General features: G+C 41.0%; 1 protein-coding gene across 1 annotated transcript; it reads right to left on the bottom strand.

Annotated features, from left to right (window-relative positions):
- Positions 1-495: 495 nt before the first annotated feature.
- LOC144250746 (uncharacterized) lies at positions 496-7104 on the bottom strand. The gene is made up of 5 exons (XM_077793697.1): positions 7087-7104; positions 3559-3685; positions 3316-3376; positions 1038-1963; positions 496-953 (listed from the first exon to the last, which is right to left on the bottom strand). The coding sequence occupies exons 1-5, from the start codon at positions 7102-7104 to the stop codon at positions 496-498; spliced, it is 1590 nt and encodes a 529-aa protein (XP_077649823.1).
- Between the last annotated feature and the right edge of the window lie 12582 nt (positions 7105-19686).

Genomic DNA, 19686 nt, shown 5'->3' on the forward strand with positions numbered 1-19686 from the left:
TTTGTGATATTTTTATACATTTAAAGAGTTACTCAGTTGGAAGTGGTGGTGTATGCCTTTAATTCCTGAGACTTGAGAGGCTGATTCTGAAGGATCAATGTTGGAGGCTAGCCTCAGCACCTTTGGAAGACCCTAAAAATGCAGCAAGTCTCTGTCTCAAAATAAAAATTAACTGGAATGTAGCTAAGTGGTAGAGCACAACCAGAATAAATTCCCATTCTCTCTCTCTCTCTGTCTCTCTCTCTCTCACACACACACACACACATTTTCAGCAGTGTGAGTACATTCTTGTCTTTGAGAATGACATGAAATATTGATTTACCAGGTTTTACATTCAAAGGATTTTTCTCCAGTAACTTCCTACATGTATATGAGTGAAACAGTAATAACAGAAAAGTTTACCAATTGTTCTCATGAATATGATTTCTCTGCAGTATCTGTTCTTTCACGTGTGTGAAGCTGAGAGGATGTGGGAAAAGCTTTTCCACATTGTTGTTATTCATAGCGCTTTTCTCTGGTATGTATTCTTTCATGTTTGTGAAGCGTAGGGGATGCAGCAAAGGCTTTGCCACACTGCTTACATTCATAAGGCTTCTCTCCAGTGTGCATTCTTCCATGAATCTGAAGGTAACTGGATCTAGAAAAGGCTTTGCCACACTGCTTACATTCATAAGGCTTCTGTCCAGTATGAGTTTTTTCATGTGAGTGAAGGTGACTGGATGTAGCAAAGGCTTTGCCACAGTGCTTACATTCATATGGCTTCTCTCCAGTGTGCATTCTTCCATGAATCTGAAGGTAACTGGACGTAGCAAAGGCTTTGCCACACTGCTTACAATCATAGGGCTTCGCTCCAGTATGAGTTTTCTCATGTAAGTGAAGGCTAGAGGACTGAGTGAAGGCTTTCCCACACTGCTTACATTCATAGGGCTTCTCTCCAGTATGAGTTCGTTCATGTATCTGAAGGCCAGAGGCAGTAGTGAAGACTTTTCCACATTGTTGACATTCAGAGCATTTCTCTCTAGTATGTCTTCTTCCATGAATTTGAAGGTTACTAGATGTAGAAAAGGCTTTTCCACACTGCTCACATTTATATGGCTTCTCCCCAGTATGAGTTTTTTCATGTGACTGAAGGTAACTGAATGTAGCAAAGGCTTTGCCACAGTGCTTACATTCATAGGGCTTCTCTCCAATATGTGTTCTTCCATGTCTGTGAAGGTATCTGGACGTAGCAAAGGCTTTGCCACACTGCTTACATGCATAGGGCTTCTCTCCAGTATGAGTTTTTTCATGTGTGTGAAGGTTAGTGGACTGAGTGAAGGCTTTGCCACACTGCTTACATGCATAGGGCTTCTCTCCACTGTGCATTCTTCCATGAATCTGAAGGTAACTGGATCTAGAAAAGGCTTTGCCACACTGCTTACATTCATAAGGCTTCTGTCCAGTATGAGTTTTTTCATGTGAGTGAAGGTGACTGGATGTAGCAAAGGCTTTGCCACAGTGCTTACATTCATATGGCTTCTCTCCAGAGTGTTTTCTTCCATGAATCTGAAGGTAACTGGACGTAGCAAAGGCTTTGCCACACTGCTTACAATCATAGGGCTTCGCTCCAGTATGAGTTTTCTCATGTAGGTGAAGGCTAGAGGACTGATTGAAGGCTTTCCCACACTGCTTACATTCATAGGGCTTCTCTCCAGTATGAGTTCGTTCATGTATCTGAAGGCCAGAGGCAGTAGTGAAGACTTTTCCACATTGTTGACATTCAGAGCATTTCTCTCTAGTATGTCTTCTTCCATGAATTTGAAGGTTACTAGATGTAGAAAAGGCTTTTCCACACTGCTCACATTTATATGGCTTCTCCCCAGTATGAGTTTTTTCATGTGACTGAAGGTAACTGAATGTAGCAAAGGCTTTGCCACAGTGCTTACATTCATAGGGCTTCTCTCCAATATGTGTTCTTCCATGTCTGTGAAGGTATCTGGACGTAGCAAAGGCTTTGCCACACTGCTTACATGCATAGGGCTTCTCTCCAGTATGAGTTTTTTCATGTGTGTGAAGGTTAGTGGACTGAGTGAAGGCTTTGCCACACTGCTTACATGCATAGGGCTTCTCTCCAGTATGAATTTTTTCATGTGAGTGAAGGCCAGAGGACTGAGTGAAGGCTTTGCCACACTGCTTACATTTATAGGGCTTCTCTCCAGTGTGCATTCTCTGATGGATTCTAAGTAAACTGGGATAAGCAAAGTCTTTCCCACATACCTTACATTTGAAACCTTCATTCCCCATGTGTGTGATCCTGTGCCTTTGAAGACTTGTGTATGAAATACAGGTCTGACCACCTCGTTTACATTCATACACTTTCTCTCCAGCATGAGTTCTTTCATGTCTTCTTAATAAAGAGGAGAAACAAAAGGCTTTCCCACATACCTCACATTGAAAACGTTTACGTTCACTGTGTGTTCTCATGTGTCTTGGAACACCCATGGGAGAAGACGCGGCTTCACTGCATTGTTGATATTCATAGGGTTGCCACCCAGTATGAGTATCTTTATGCCTTTGAATGTCACTGGAATGATGGATGACTTTCCCACGTACTGTACATTTAAAAGGTCCATCTCCAGTTTGTATTAACATTTGTGTGTGAACATTTTTGGGAGAAACCAGAGATGTCTTATATTGTTTAAATTCACATGGCTTCTCTTCACGTTCCTCATGCTTGCAGTATTTGTGTCCAGAGTATGATGTGATCTGCCTATGAAGGAATGAAGGTCATATGAAGTCTTTTGCAAACATAATGAACTCACATGGATTTACTCTATTAAAATTTTTCTTTGTTCAATTAAGAATTGGAATCGATTTGAAGGTTTTCCCACATTATTTTGTGCCTTTGAGTTTACCATATGACTTCTTTAAGGAAGAAGAAGTGACCAGCACATAATCAATGCTTGATTCATTCACAATTTTCTATGTATTGATAGATCTTTACATTACTACCAACATCAGGTAAAGGATAGGTTTTCTGACTTGTTCAACTTGCTTAAAAATAAGGAGATTGAAAGCAAACTATCCTTTTCAACACAGCTTCTCTATGGCTATTATCCAAATAGTGATATTCACATATGCGATTTCATATACTTTTTGCATGTCAAATACTTTGAAAAGACGGAATATCTGTTACAGCTAAGTATATACTTCAGGTGAAAAGCACTATAAGAATAAATACTTCTCAAATTATGCATACTTCTTTCGTTGGTTTCCTTTAAATATTACATGACAGTTCTCAGACCCCCTCATGGACTCTTCTTGTGAGGACAGTACCTTACATTGCTCCCAGAGTTTTCAATCTGAACTTCAGTGGTCTTGTCTTCCCACCTGTTTCCTAATATGAGAGAACAGAACAATCTTTATGAATATTTAGGAGCTAACAATGCTTTGCCAAATGATACATGCTCTTAATGCTGCAATAATTCGAAAACTGATTCCCTTTTCACCTTCTACATAAATGACCAAAATAAACATGAGTTCTCTATTTGATTAATTTTAAAAAAAGATCATTATTACCTATAGAAGCCAGGTTTCTGAGGACTTCCAGCATCACATCTCTGTAAAGGTTCTTCTGGGAAGGATCCAGCAAAGCCCACTCCTCCTGGGTGAAGTTCACAGCCACATCCTTAAAGGTCACTGAGATCTAAAGTATGCCACCAAATGTATAGTGGAGGCCAGGACAGATTGACAGCATGAGAAACCTGTACTCAACATGCATGGTGTTCACATGATTCCAGGAGGAACCCTAAGGTAAATGATGAACTTTGGCTTATCATAACATGTTGCTTCATCCATTCTCTTCATCAAAGGTTCAACACTGGTTTAGTAGCTAACAAACACTCTACACCAATGCAATATTTTCAGAACAGTGGAGACTATCGGCTGGAGAGAAGGGGTATTCCATACTATGAGTAATGACACATTTAATTGTCATCCTGATTGGATTAAAAGATACTGATAATTAATGAGATTTTGTGTGTGTCCATGAGGGTGTGTCTACAAATGATTGGCATGTGGGATAGTGAGCCAAACTGGCAAACCTTTTTAAGGTAGGCAGCACCATCCAATAGGACTGTGTCTTAGGTGGAACAAAAGTTCAAAGAAGAAGGAAGCAGCAGCAGAGCAAGCTCCTTTCTTCTCCAATAGGTTCTTGTTTGCTACTGCAATGGCCTGAGGGTATCAGACACTCCCTTGTTCACTCTCCCATTGTGAACTCTGCCAGTGATTCTCCAGGGAGTTTCCAGAACTTTTGGTCTGGACTAGGGCAGCATCATTGATCCCTCTTGTTCTGACACTTCAGCCTCTTGGACTCTGCAGCAACTACTCCAAAAACTTTCCAGCTGCAGATGGCCACTGTGGACATCCAGCTTTGGGTCAAGTAGGCCAATCTAATAAGTCCCCTTTTATAATCAAACTTCCTCTTGATGCTGTTCCTCTATAGAAAACTGACTAATAAACTATATAAGCCAAAAATTGCTCTGAAAAATAAAGTCTAACTAATAAAGAGTAAATAAACTACCAAGCTATGAAATTTTACACATATATACATAAGAAATAACAGTATATGCTAATGCCATTTTTATAATAATGCAAGAATAAAGGAAAGAGTCATACGTACAAATTTCAAAACTATGAACAAAAGCAGGGAAACTGATTTTCAATACTATTTCCATCTGGAAATAAATTGGATGATAAACCTTCAAAAGTCATTCCAGGGTCTGGGGATGTGGCTCAGTGGTAGAGCACTCTACTTGCACGTGCAAGACCTTGGGTTCAATCCTCAGCACCACATATAAATGAATAACTAAAATAAAGGTATTGTGTCCAACTACAAATAATTTTTTTTTTAAAAAAAGACATTCCAACTGCTGGTGTGGTAGTGTGCACCTGTAATTTCAGCCACTAGGGAGGTTAAGGCAGAGAAATGGCAAGTTGGAGGCCAGTCTCAGCAACTTAGCAAGATACTCAGAAATTTAGTGACACTGTCTTCATCAAGAATAAAAAGGGGGGATTGGGACTGTAACTGAGTGGCAGAGCACGTGGTAGCATGTGTGAGGCACTGGGTATAATCCTCAGCACCACAGAAAAATAAACAAAATAAAGGTATTCTGTCCATCCATAACTGTACATATATATGAAAAAATAAATACATAAGAAGAAGGGCTGAGTACGTGCTCAGTGGTGAATGGGGCTGGGGATGTGGCTCAAGTAGTAGCACACGCGCCTCGCATGCACAGGGCGCTGGGTTCGAGCCTCAGGAGCATATAAAAATAAAATAAAGATGTTATAAAAACCGAAAACTAAAAAATCAATTTAAAAAAATTACATTGAAGATGGGAGTGATGGTGCACACCTGTATCTAGAGGTTCAGGAGTCTGAGGCACTAGGCAATGCAGCAAGATTCTGTACCAAAACAAAGAATCTAAAAGGGGTTGGTTAAGCACCTCTGGGCTCCATTCCTGATACCAAAAAATCCATGAACCTGCCAAGGCCAGACAAGGACAGTGAAAAACTGTCACCCTTTGTTCAATTCATCACCTTGTGAAGCACAGATACTAGTTTTCATGAAACCACATTCATAAATTTATCCACTACTATTTTTGTAGAATTGGACTCAAAATCATCAGCAATAATGCAAGACAGAGTTTCTCTGTATCTTATGTGGGATTTTGGAATCTAGGACTGCAGTTCAATTTGAAACCACTGAAAAGACAAGACTGAATCTTAGAAATGTTCTATATAAAGTCAGGGGTAGCAAATGGTAAATTAGGTAATTAGGTGTGTTCATTTTTTTTCTACCCCCCAAAATAAAACCCAGAGACATTTTACTACTGATCCACATCCCCAGTCATTTTTATATTTTACTTTGAGATGCAGTCTCAGCAGGTTGCAGAAGTCCCAGCTAAGTTGCTAAGGCTGTCCTCAAATTTGCAACACTCCTGTCTTAGTCCCTGGAGCAGGAAGGATCACAGTTGTGCCCCAGTGTACCTGGCTGTAAATTGGGAATTTTGACAATGAAAATATAACTAGACTTTAAAATCCAATTCTTTCTTGCCTCTTAATAATAGTCCACCCCATATGGCTCTGAATAAATTAACCTGGGCCTCAGATAAGTGAGCACATCATTTCAAAGTGATACACAGAAAGCTTTGGTGCTGAGGGAGCACACATGTGTCAGGCTCAAGGGGCAGGGAAGGTCCCTGAAAGCAGGGACATGCACCCTCCAGGTCTTGCTCACTGAAAGCCTCCAGGATAACTCTCCCATGGACCTGGACCATGATTCCAGTCTATGAGGCTTTTCAGGTTTGCACAGCTCTGCACTGGGGTGGGTGGTCCTTATGCTCTGGGAGAGGTTTTGCTCCTTCACACTGTGAGAGACTGAAAGGGCAGGAGTCACAGCTGACCTGGCCCCTCAGCACCAGCATCCACAGGCTGACTGTCCAACTTTCTCCAAAGAATGGGAACATGGCTTGGGGAAAACAAGGTTCCAAAAAGTCAGTGGTCTAGATGAGGCTTGTTCCGGGACATTCCTTAGCCCCAAGACCTCAGCTGATCCCCCAAGAGGCTGTACCTCACAACTTAGGCTGTCCTCTAAGAGGAGCTGACCCAGGGCCTGAAATTCCTTTTACCATGCAGGGCACAGGACAGCTGTGGGCACATGGTGGCAGCCCCAGGAATGGATAGTGGCTGAGAACATAGGACTCTCTGAGGTGTCCAAAGAAAACCTGGCTGAGAAAATCAGATTTGGTGTCTACACCGTAGGAAGATATAAAACAACAACAACATGAAAAACAACAACAAAAAACAGAATTTAGGCAGGTGTGAACTGAAGTTCTCTATGAACTTGCTCGATATCAAAGAACCTTTAGAGCACCGGACTTTGGGGAACTAGACCACCATGAGGTATAAGACAGGGTTCTGCATCATTGGCAACAATTATCTTGGCCTCTCTAAAGCTCTTTCAAAGCCAATTACCTTAATTTCTGTATTAGTCAAAAAATTCTCCAAACAAATGAACTTCACAGAATATATTACTAACCTTACCGGACATATAACCACCATCTTCCAAACCTAACAATGTAATAACGGACCTACAGAAGAAATTTCCCCTTTTTTACTGTAGCCACCCATCTGATGATCCTACCACTGCACTTGGTTAATTTATTCATGCATAACTTCCTTTTCAAAAGTTCTTGTCAGGCATGCATAGTGGGGCACAACTATAATCCCAGCAGCTTGAGAGATTGGGTCAGGAGGACTGCTAAATTCAAAGCCAGCCTCAGCAACTTTGTGAAGCCCTAAAAAATGTAGTGAGATCATGACTCAAAATAAAATATAAAAAGGGTTGCTGATACGTTTCAGTGATTAAGTTCCTCTGGGTTCAATCCCTGTTATTAGAAAAGATGTAATTTCTTCCAGAATGGGACACATACATCAATCAGGATAAGGTGAATCCATGTTCCTGAGAATGGTCATTAATATTTGGGTTAAAATAAACTATTTTCCTCAGGTATGGTGGCCAGTGCCTTTAATTCCAACAGCTTGAGAAGCTGAGCCAGGAGGATCAGAAGTTCCAGGCGAGCCTAGACAACATAGCCAGATCTTGTCTGAAAATAAATTTTAAAAGGGCTGGAGATGAATGACAAGAGAATAAATCAGACATTATTATCCTATTTGACTACATGACCCATGCGAATGGACATTAGGTACAACCAGAAAAAGGAGAAGTTACACTCTATTTATGTATGATGTGTCAAAATGCATTTTACTCTCATGTAGAAGTAATAAAAGTCAAGAAAAAAAATAACTTCTACCAAAAACAAACAAGCAAACATACAAAAAAGAGCTGAGGATGTAGCTAAAGTTTCAATATCCCTAGTATGAATAATCCACTGCCTTATTTCATTTAAAGCAGCTATTTTACCAGAACACAAGATGTGTCAAGTTACTATTCTTTCCCCTAAAGGATGATATTCAGAAACAGAACAAAAAAAGTTATGGGTTGGGGATGTGGCTCAAGAAGTAGCATGCTCACCTGGCATGCGTGAGGCCAGGACTCAATCCTCAGCACCACATACAAACAAAGATGTTGTGTCTGCCAAAATAAATAAATAAATATTAAAATTCCCTCTCTCTTTAAAAAAAAAAAAAAAGGTTATGCTTGTCAGGGATAGTGGCACATTCCTGTAATCCCAGGGACTCAGGAGGCTGAGGCAGGATGATCATAAACTGGAGGACTGTGTCCAAAACAAGTGGTATATGATCTCTTTTTAAAAAGGGGGGGGGGTTCCTGAGGATTTAACTGATAGACCTTCTCTAGTTTTGATCCCCAATATAAAAAGAAAATATTCCTTGCAATACTTCACTAAAGGAAAAGTGAAAGTGAATAGACTGTGTTCATTTGAAACACAGGAAGAAAATATATTTGAGAGTGATGGGAAGTGGAGAGGAAGATGGCATTTTAGAACGCAGCAGGCAACTGCAAATGAAGGACCTACAGCAGCCTTCAGAGACTCTGAACAGGGAAAAGGAAAGTGGATTTGCGATCCTGCTTCCTTACACATTTGGAAGAGTGGGTGCAGGCCAGCAGCAGGGAGGGGAGGGGAGGGGAGGGGAAGCTGGAGACCTGAGCAGCCCATTCAACAATGGAAACCACAGCATGGAGCCCAGGGCCACCTGCAGCGAGAATTGGGCCACATGCTCTGAGCTGACCTCAGGCACCAGCCCACCTCTCAGGCCCAGGGAGCAGAAGCCCAGGGGCAAACACCATGGAGGACTAGGCCGCACCCTCTGCACCAATTTCAGGCACCCAACACCCAGCTCACCCTGTGGGATCAGGGGATAGAGGTTTTGGGTCAGTCGCCAGGGAGGTGACTTCAAGTTTCTACCATCCAGCCCAACCCCCAGGACCAGGGTAGAGACCCAGGGCAACCTCCAGAGGTGACTCCGCCAGGCTCTGCAGCTCATTTGGTTTGCGGGGCCCCAAGGCAGGTGCTGACCATGTACCTTCAGCCCTCCTCACATACTCACCATTTTTATCTTCCTCGGGGACCTGGTGTTCTCTTGAAGAACCCCTGAGCACCAGGGATCTCCGGGACACTGGCTGCTCAGAATCACCTAGGCCTTCAGGGCAGAGCACATGGGGCCAGGAAGGAAGAGAAGAGTTGGTGAGGAAGAAAAGCCCGCGAGATTTCCAAAGCCCGCCCTTCCCCTCTGTTCATGAATCTGATTGGACAGTTCCACCCAAGAAACACTAATGGGCCTCCTCCAAGAACACCTCTGCCTTATAACTGACAGCTAATGTTATCCAATCACTTCCTAAGATTCCCTAGAGTGACAGATCCTTGGTCCCAGTTCTTTTCAGGTGGAGTGTCTTTGCTGGGTTGGAAAAATATCCCAAGTTAGAAGCCTTTGCTTGGAACTTGGTAAGGATGGGATTGAGCTATGGCTCTGGGAGACTGCTTTCCCAGCATGGGTGTTACCCTCACCACAGAAACAAACAACAATTAAAAAAATTACTTGGGGAGGCTGAGGCAGGAGGAGCCCAAGGTTCAGGTCAGGATCTACAGTGTTAACCGTGTTTACTGTGACGGGTCCTTGCTTCCCCAAATGCTGAAGTATAACACAGAAAAGCACGTGGAGAGTGGAAAGTGGAAGGCTCAATTAAGGGAGAGCAGAAAAGATTCACCCCCACCCCCAGGAAGAAGGGGACTGGAAAGGAGAAATCCTTGGAAAACAGAAGTCTTCTCTCTTTTATATCTAAGGTCGTCTTTTGTCCTCCCACATTCCTGTCCTTTATTTCTCTTTATTGTGCATGTGATGGGGGTTGCAGGTGGAAGGTCAAAAGGTGGGAAACTGATGGACTGGTGGGTCAGGGAGCAGAAACCAGGGCAGGAACAGCCTAGGGGGGGTTGATTAGCATCTTTTACTGGGAGCTACTTCATTAACCCTTATTTAGGACCTGCCCAGGGTCATGGTGAAGTGGCACCCCCTTTCTCCACAGAAAAGCCCTCTTCCCCATGGCTGATTTTAGGACTGTCACCAAAAGAGTCCATTGTAGATAAACTTCCTATTTTCATGTCACCCTGTTTACTTGGCTACTGACCGAGAAGATACCAGCACTCCAGGTGCTGAACACCCCCTTACTAGTCATCACAAACCCATCCAGTATAGTACTTTGAAGAAATGTGCAAAGGAGGTCTCTGGCCTTGAGCTGGGCTTCACAGAGATGTCTACATTTTTAAGATAAGTTACAATTGGGCTCCATGGTAACAGCTGGCAGGGGAGGAAAGAAAGGGGAGAAGAAGCTCTCCCCTTCTCAGGTGTTGTCCTTGAAGAGTTAACTTGCCCAGAACAGTGAAAGAAAAAGCTGCTTTTATGTGAACTTCTGAGCCCCTCCCCTTACATACTGGGTATAAAACTCTGAAACTCCCTGAACTTGGGGTTCAGGGGAATGATTGATTAGAGCAAAGGCTGTACCCTCTGAACCTTGCTGCAGGCAAGTAAAAGTGTTTCCTGCTATGTTTGGTGCCTTGCCTCATTTGTCCCTACAACAATGGGACATTAATATTTCAATTTCTCAGATGTTGTTCTGGTATTCCCAGGCTCAGATTAGACTCCATTTTCTTTATGGTTCCTATTGGACCACATTAACCTAGCTACATAGACTCTTTTCTTTAAACCTGGCTTCACAAACAGGGAAATCCTATCTGAAAATAAAATAAAAGGGTTGGAGTTCAAGCTCAGAGGTCGAGCCCCACAGGGAATATACCACAGAACCTCAAAGAAAAAGATACCTATATACATATATAAAATCACTTGGTGTGACCTCAGACAACTTAGCAAGACAGTCACAAAATTTTTGAAACAATATTTATTTATTTTTATTTTTTATTGTTGGTCGTTCGAAACATTACATAGTTCTTAATACATCATATTTCACAGTTTGATTCAAGTGGGTTATGAACTCCCAATTTTACCCCGTATACAGATTGCTGTATCACATCAGTTACCCTTCCATTGATTGACAAATTGCCTTTCTAGTGTCTGATGTATTCTGCTGTCTGTCCTATTCTCTACTATCCCCCCTCCCCTCCCCTCCCCTCCCATCCCCTTTTCTCTCTCTACCCCTTCTACTGTAAATCATTTCTTCGATTTGTATTATCTTGTCTTACCCCTCCTTTCCTCTTATATGTCATTATGTATAACCCTGAGGATGGCCTTCCATTTCCATGCGATTTCCCTTCTCACTCCCTTTCCCTCCCACCTGTCATCCCTGTTTAATGTAAATCTTCTTCTCAAGCTCTTCCTCCCTACCCTGTCCTTGTTTACTCCCCTTATATCAAAGGAGTCATTTGGTATTTTTTTTAAAGACTGACTAGCTTCAATTAGCATAATCTGCTCTAATGCCATCCATTTCCCTCCAAATTCTATGATTTTGTCATTTTTTAATGCAGAGTAATACTCCATTGTGTATAAATGCCACATTTTTTTATCCATTCATCTATTGAAGGGCATCTAGGCTGATTCCACAATCTTGCTATCGTGAATTGTGCTGCTATGAACATCGATGTAGCAGTGTCCCTGTAGCATGCTCTTATTAGGTCTTTAGGGAATAGACCGAGAAGGGGAATAGCTGGGTCAAATGGTGGTTCCATTCCCAGCTTTCCAAGAAATCTCCATACTGCTTTCCAAATTGGCTGCACCAAATTGCGGTCCCACCAGCAATGAACAAGAGTGCCCTTTTTCCCGCATCCTCTCCAGCACTTATTGTTGTTTGACTTCCTAATGGCTGCCAATCTTACTGGAGTGAGATGGTATCTTAGGGTAGTTTTGATTTGCATTTCTCTGACTGCTAGCGATGGTGAGCATTTTTTCATGTAGTTATTGATTGATTGCATGTCCTCCTCTGAGAAGTGTCTGTTCCGGTCCTTGGCCCATTTATTGACTGGGTTATTTGTAATCTTATTGTCTAATTTTTTGAGTTCTTTGTATATTCTGGTTATTAGGGCTCTATCTGAAGTGTGTGGAGTAAAGATTTGTTCCCAGGATGTAGGCTCCCTGTTTATCTCTCTTATTGTTTCTTTTGCTGAGAAAAAACTTTTTAGTTTGAGTAAGTCCCATTTGTTGATTCTAGTTGTTAACTCTTGCGCTATGGGGGTCCTATTGAGGAATTTGGAGCCCGATCCCACAGTATGTAGATCATAACCAACTTTTTTTTCTATCAGATGCCGTGTCTCTGATTTAATAACAAGCTCCTTGATCCATTTTGAGTTAACTTTTGTGCATGGCGAGAGATAGGGATTCAGCTTCTTTTTGATGCAAATGGATTTCCAGGTTTCCCAGCACCATTTGTTGAAGATGCTATCCTTCCTCCATTGCATGCTTTTAGCCCCTTTATCAAATATAAGATAGTTGTAGTTTTGTGGATTGGTTACTGTGTCCTCTATTCTGTACCATTGGTCCACCCGCCTGTTTTGGTACCAGTACCATGCTGTTTTTGTAACTATTGCTCTGTAGTATAGTTTGAAGTCTGGTATCGCTATACCGCCTGATTCACACTTCCTGCTTAGCATTGTTTTTGCTATTCTGGGTCTTTTATTATTCCATATGAATTTCATGATTCTTTTATCTATTTCTACAAGAAATGCTGTTGGGATTTTGATTGGCATTGCATTGAACTTCTAGAGAACTTTTGGTAATATCGCCATTTTGATGATGTTGGTTCTGCCTATCCATGAGCAGGGTATATTTTTCCATCTTCTAAGGTCTTCTTCTATATCTTTCTTTAGTGTTCTGTAATTTTCATTGTATAAATCTTTCACCTCTTTTGTTAGGTTGATTCCCAAGTATTTTATTTTTTGGGGGGATATTGTGAATGGAGTAGTTTTCCCCATTTCCGTTTCAGAGGATTTGTTGCTGATATACAGGGATGCCTTTGATTTATGCGTGTTGATCTTATATCCTGCCACTTTGCTGAATTCATTTATTAGCTCTAATAGCTTCTTTGTAGACCCTTTTGGGTCTGCTAGGTATAGAATCATATCATCTGCAAATAGTGATAATTTAAGTTCTTCTTTTCCTATTTTTATGCCTTTAATTTCTTTCGTCTGTCTAATTGCTCTGGCCAGTGTTTCGAGGACTATGTTGAACAGAAGTGGTGAGAGAGGGCATCCCTGTCTTGTACCAGATCTTAGAGGGAATGCCTTCAATTTTTCTCCATTCAGAATGATGCTGGCCTGTGGCTTATCATAGATTGCTTTTACAATGTTGAGGTATGATCCAGTTATCCCTAATTTTTCTAGAGTTTTGAACATAAAGGGATGCTGTGCTTTGTCGAATGCTTTTTCTGCATCTATCGAGATGATCATATGGTTTTTATTTTTAAGTCTATTGATGTGGTGAATAACATTTATTGATTTCCGTATATTGAACCAGCCTTGCATCCCAGGGATGAATCCTACTTGATCATGGTGTATAATTTTTTTGATATGTATTTGAATCCGATTCGCCAGAATTTTATTGAGGATTTTTGCGTCAAGGTTCATTAGAGATATTGGTCTGTAGTTTTCTTTCTTTGAAGTGTCTTTGTCTGGTTTCGGAATCAGGGTGATGTTGGCCTCGTAGAACGAATTTGGAAGTTCTCCCTCTTTTTCTATTTCCTGAAATAGCTTGAAAAGTATTGGTGTTAGTTCCTCTTTAAAGGTTTTGTAAAACTCTGCTGTATACCCATCCGGTCCTGGGCTTTTCTTAGTTGGTAGTCTTTTGATGGTTTCTTCTATTTCCTCTATTGTTATTGGTCTGTTTAGGTTGTCAATATCCTCCTGACTCAATCTGGGCAGATCATAAGACTTAAGGAATTTATCTATGCCTTCACTATCTTCTATTTTATTGGAGTATAAGGATTCAAAATAATTTCTGATTATCTTCTGTATTTCTGAAGTGTCTGTTGTGATATTGCCTTTTTCATCCCGTATGCTAATAATTTGGGTTCTCTCTCTTCTTCTCTTCGTTAGCATGGCTAAGGGCCTGTCAATTTTATTTATTTTTTCAAAGAACCAGCTTTTAGTTTTGTCAATTTTTTCAATTGTTTCTTTTGTTTCAATTTCATTAATTTCAGCTCTGATTTTTAATTATTTCTTGCCTTCTACTTCTTTTGCTGTTGTTTTGCTCTTCTTTTTCTAGGATTTTGAGATGAAGTATGAGATCATTTATTTGTTGGTTTTTTCTTTTTTTGAGGAATGAACTCCAAGCAATGAAGTTTCCTCTTAGAACTGCTTTCAATGTGCCCCATAGATTCCGATATGTTGTGTCTGTGTTTTCATTTAACTCTAGGAAGTTTTTAATTTCCTCCTTAATGTCTTCTAAAACCCATTGATCACTCAGCAAACTATTGTTCATTCTCCAAGTGATGCTTGATTTTTCCTTCCTTCTTTTATCATTGATTTTCAGTTTCATTGCATTATGATCAGATAATATGCATGGTATTATCTCTACCCCTTTATATTGTCTAAGAGTTGCCCTGTGACATAATATATGGTCTATTTTTGAGAATGTTCCATGTGCTGCTGAGAAAAAAGTGTAACTACTTGATGTTGGGTGGTATAGTCTATATATGTCAATTAAGTCTAGGTTGTTAATTGTGTTATTGAGTTCTATAGTTTCCTTATTTAACTTTTGTTTGGAAGATCTGTCCAGTGGTGAGAGAGGTGTGTTGAAGTCTCCCATGATTATTGTATGGTGGTCTATTAGACTCTTGAACTTGAGAAGAGTTTGCTTGATGAATACAGCTGCACCATTATTTGGGGCATATATATTTATGATTGTTATGTCTTGTTGGTGTATGGTTCCCTTGAGCAGTATGAAGTGTCCTTCTTTGTCCCTTTTGATTAACTTTGGCTTGAAATCTATTTTATTAGATATGAGTATGGACACTCCTGCTTGTTTCCGCAGTCCATATGAGTGGTATGATTTTTCCCAGCCTTTCACCTTCAGTCTACGAATATCTTTTCCTATCAGATGCGTCTCCTGTAGACAGCATATTGTTGGGTCTTGTTTTGTGATGCATTCTACTAGCCTGTGTCTCTTAATTGGTGAGTTTAAGCCATTAACATTTAGGGTTATTATTGAGATATGGTTTGTTCTTCTATCCATATTTGTTTATTGATGTTACTAAACCTGATTTGTTATCCTCTTTGACTACTTTCCCCCCTTTACTGTCCTATCTCCCATTGTTGGTTTTCAATGTTATTTTCCATTTCCTCTTCCTGTAATGTTTTGCCAAGGATTTTTTGAAGAGATGGTTTTCTAGCTGCGAATTCTTTTAACTTTTGTTTATCGTGGAAGCTTTTAATTTCATCTTCTAACCTGAAGCTTAATTTCGCCGGATACATGAGCAAGGGCAAATTCTTGATGAGGATGGAGCAAGGGCAAATTCTTGATGAGGATGGAGCAAGGGCAAATTCTTGATGAGGGTGGAGCAAGTGCTCTGAAGGAATTAATATTTCTATCCTTCAGGGGACAGTCTGCAACTTGCCAGACTCACTCAAAATTGACTCCATTTTCCTGTCTATACTGACTGCCTGTGTCATTCTGGCTCCAGTATCTACCCCTTCCTGGAAAGTAAATACAATTGTATTCTTTACTCTTAACTTGGACTTGGTTAAGTCTTTCACATCCTGCACAGTAACCCAAAGTCATTCTGCCTACCAATATTACCCATGGACAATGGGGGGTGGCTAACATATGCACAGTCATATTCCCAAAAGTGTGGAATTCTGGCCACATACCAGTTGGGGGATGAGAACTCAACTGCAGGGGCTTTGTTCTCCACTCTGTTCTGGGCATTGAATCCATGGCAGGGCCACATTAGGCCTGAGCTATGTCCCCATACTCCTTTTTATTGTTGTACAAAGAAGGTGGGTGGGAGCATAAATGTAATGGATTTGAGTATAAATCTCTGATGAACCCAGCCTAATTCAATCTTAATATTATGAGCCATCTCATCATAAAATTATGAAAAGTTAATTTTTGTTTTAGTATAAATTACTGCAATTTCTAGGCTTGCTGGGAATCCCTGCCTGGGGCTTGTACTCATGTATGCCTGGCTTTCCCTGACCAGACAACAATCCTCTCTAAAACCTTTGTGGTGCCTCATGAATCCTGGCTCTCCCTGACCAAATAACAACCCTCTTGAAAACCTCAGTGGTGCCTCATAAATTTTGATGTAGGGATTTGAATTTATTCCCTACTTTTAAATGTTGAGCCATGTGGTTCATTAACCTACTATCTGCCTTTATATTACACTTGCCAAAATCTTTTTACTGTTGTAAGTGTCCTGCGAATCCTTGGAGAAAGAGACCACAAGAGACCAATTTCATGCAATGAGCAGGAGGGAGTTTATTGAAGGATCCTAATTCAGCATGCTGAGGCTCAGGGCTCACTCAGGAAGGGAGAGAGGCCCAGAGCCCAGAGCAGAGGTCAAGCAGAGCTTAAGTACACTTTTTGGGGAGGGCGGGTGGAGGGTCTTTGCATACATCAGAACAAATCATCATGAGGCATAGGGAAAATTGAACAACAACTCTGAGACATGATTAGCACATTCATTGGTGGGAACAGGTCGGGAGGGGGTGATTGGTCACTCCTAAGTGGGGTAAACTTTCAAACTGATTGGTTAGGGCCCTGTGACAAACTGCACAGGGCCCTAGGCTAAATGTCCTGTAGGGCATTGTTTTAACTATCTCAGGAATTTCAGGTTCTGGGTGTAGCAGAGGAACTTAACAATGCCTAGTCTTTTACATTTTAATTCAAGCTTTGCAGCTTAGAAACTTTACAATTCCTGGTCTTTTACTTTTTGATTTAGGCTTTGCAATTTAGAAGCTTTACAATGCCCAGTCTTTTACATTTCAATTCAGGCTTTTGCAGGTTAGAATCAGCTTAGAAATTTTACCTTTACACTGTAAATTCTCAGGACACCCCACTTTGCAAATTTTGGCAATAAAACTGTTCCTAGAGAGCTGGGGTATCTCTAGTCAAGGTTTTTGGAGAGACCAGCTCCTGTGTACACAAATATAAGATTGCTTCAATTTGATTCAAAATTGGAGTCTGTGGTCTTTTCTTTGTCTGTGGTTTAACAATGCCAGGTCTCTAATAAGGTCAACTTTGAGTCTGGCCAAGTGAGAATATGAAAGCATCCTATCACCTCCTTTATATTCTAGGCCAAGAAATTAAAAAGCTGAAAAAAAATCATTGAATAAATTACTTTTTTTTCAAAACAAAAATAGAGCAGTATCCTGAAATGGTGGTGCAAACCATGCCAGGAAGGTCAAAAATTCTGGGCCAGCCTTGGCAACTCAGCCTCATCCTCTCACAAAATAGGACTTAAAAGGGGCAGGGCATGTAGTTCAGTGTTACAGCACCCTGGGATAAATGGTCAGTTTAAAAACAACAACAACAACATCTTGAAGACGGATAGAGGAATAAAAAAGACATAAGAAAATAGAAGAGTGTAAAAGGGCAGACATAAATTGACCTACATCAACAGTGAAATTATATGGCAATTGACTGGACAATCCTCCTAAGGTAGAGATCAGCAGACAGAATGAAAACAAGGTCCAATTCTGTGCTATTGAAAGACACCCCGTTTATGAAAGACCCCCAGTTACCCTGTCCAAGGAGAATCACACGAAACACTGGCTGCAAAAGCACGAGGTGGTTTATTGAGACACAGGCGCCTGCGGGTGCCCAGCAGAACCTCAGCCGGAGCTTTGGTGAACTGGCACACCGGGCTTAGGGATACAGAGATTTTTATAGGGTAAAGGAGCAGGTTTCGCGCTCCTGGCAAGCAACAGGTTTCTTATTGGTTCCTTTAAATCTAGCATATAGGCCACCTAGGGGGTACAGGTCTGCATTCCAAAAACCACAGGTCTGCATTCTATTCTTTCTGTTCCTGCTTATCTGTTCCTGTTTATTCATTCATGCCTCAGGATGCGGGTGCTCTGTCCTTTCTCAACTGGTTATGTGGAAAGCACATCAGGCTGCGCCTGAGCCTGTATCTTGATTTCATATCTTGGCCTTAGGTAACTGGGCTAACTGGGCTAGGGTCTTTCATTCCCCCCTTTTTCTTTATCATGGATAGAATCTTATATCCATTGTCCTGTGTTTTCCCTGAGTCATTCCCAGCATAGCCTCCATTTTAGATTTCACTCGATATTAGACCTGATTTACCTAACTACACTGACTACCTAACTTTAAATCTGGCTTCATTCCCCCCTCTAATTTTGGGAGCTCCTTACTGCTGTAAGGAAAGGGGGGCGAAGATCTTTCTGGCTTCTTCAGGCTGACAAAAGGGGCGATGTTGGGGCAAGCAGTTTGGAGTCCCCTTTTAAAAATTGGGTCTATCGAGTGGTCCATGATAGGCTGGAGAGCCATTTGAGTGATGGGTGGTCTATAAGAGAAACAAGAATTCATTAGTACTGGAACCATATTGATGCAGCAATAAATGCCATAGTACAGGAATATGCCAATGAGTATGATGGCAAAGACAAAGACTAACAATGTTTTCCACCAGGAAGTACCAAGAACCAGAAGCTAAGATATTGTTTCCATGATAAAGTTGCTGAGGACATGGCTTCTATCTGAGCATGTAAATCTTTAAGGATATTTGTCACATTGCCAGAATTATCAGGGATGTAAACAAAACATTTAACATTTAGGGTTACAGTTGTCCTTCCCTTAAGATATAGTTTAATAATTTAATATCATCTGATCTTGCAAAATCCTTTTACTAGTATGACCTGTGTCTAATAGAGAAATCTTTAATTCTGTTACTTAGGGCTGGATAACCATACTAGCAAACATTAAGCCTACCTGCGTTGGTTAGAAATAAAGGCCTTCGACTAAAACTACTCTAGCAGTCCCTTTTAATAGTTATCAGGCATTCCTACCTAAGAGTCTCTTTTGCAGCCTCCAGTCTACTTATTTATGGAAGTTACATTTAACTATTATTATTATTTAAGATGTCCAGGAACAGCTGTGCTTTGGCTTTGACTGTCTTTGCTAAGTGTTTAAGATGAAGCAAGTCAAACTGACTTTGTTTCCATCTATTGGTAACAGTCAGCTGAATCTCTCCTGAGAGTCCTCGGGAACTTCACAGCAGCTTCTCAGTTCTGCTAGTGCCATTTGCGCAAGGATGGGTCCAGGCCTTGCTTGACCACGTGGCTTCCCTCGGAAGCATCAGGGATGTCTCCCTTTTCTGACGACCCTCCTCTTCACAGCAAATGCACTGATTGGCTTTCTGTCCTCCACTGGTCTCATTAATCTCCCTGATCAGGAGGTTATGTGGCCTAGAGTTGCAAAGCTCTTTGGAGAAGTCCCCTATCCCTGATTCAGACTGACTCAGAGGGCAAGAGCCAAATATTGGTTTTCTTGGCCCTTTAATTTAACTTTAATTTTAAAACTTAATCTTAAACATCTAGCAAACAAACTTCCACAGCCTTATACTAAGTACTGGGCTTTAGTACCTATCTCTCTATCCTGTAGGTGATAACTCCTTATCTTAAGTAACCCAGGTTGTGAGTTCTTAAAGCAGTACCTCTTTAAAACATTAACAGGCAATCCTTAGACCATCTAAAAGCAAACTACAAA

Source organism: Urocitellus parryii, chromosome X (assembly GCF_045843805.1).
Source record: "Urocitellus parryii isolate mUroPar1 chromosome X, mUroPar1.hap1, whole genome shotgun sequence".
Classification (NCBI taxonomy): Eukaryota; Metazoa; Chordata; class Mammalia; order Rodentia; family Sciuridae; genus Urocitellus; species Urocitellus parryii.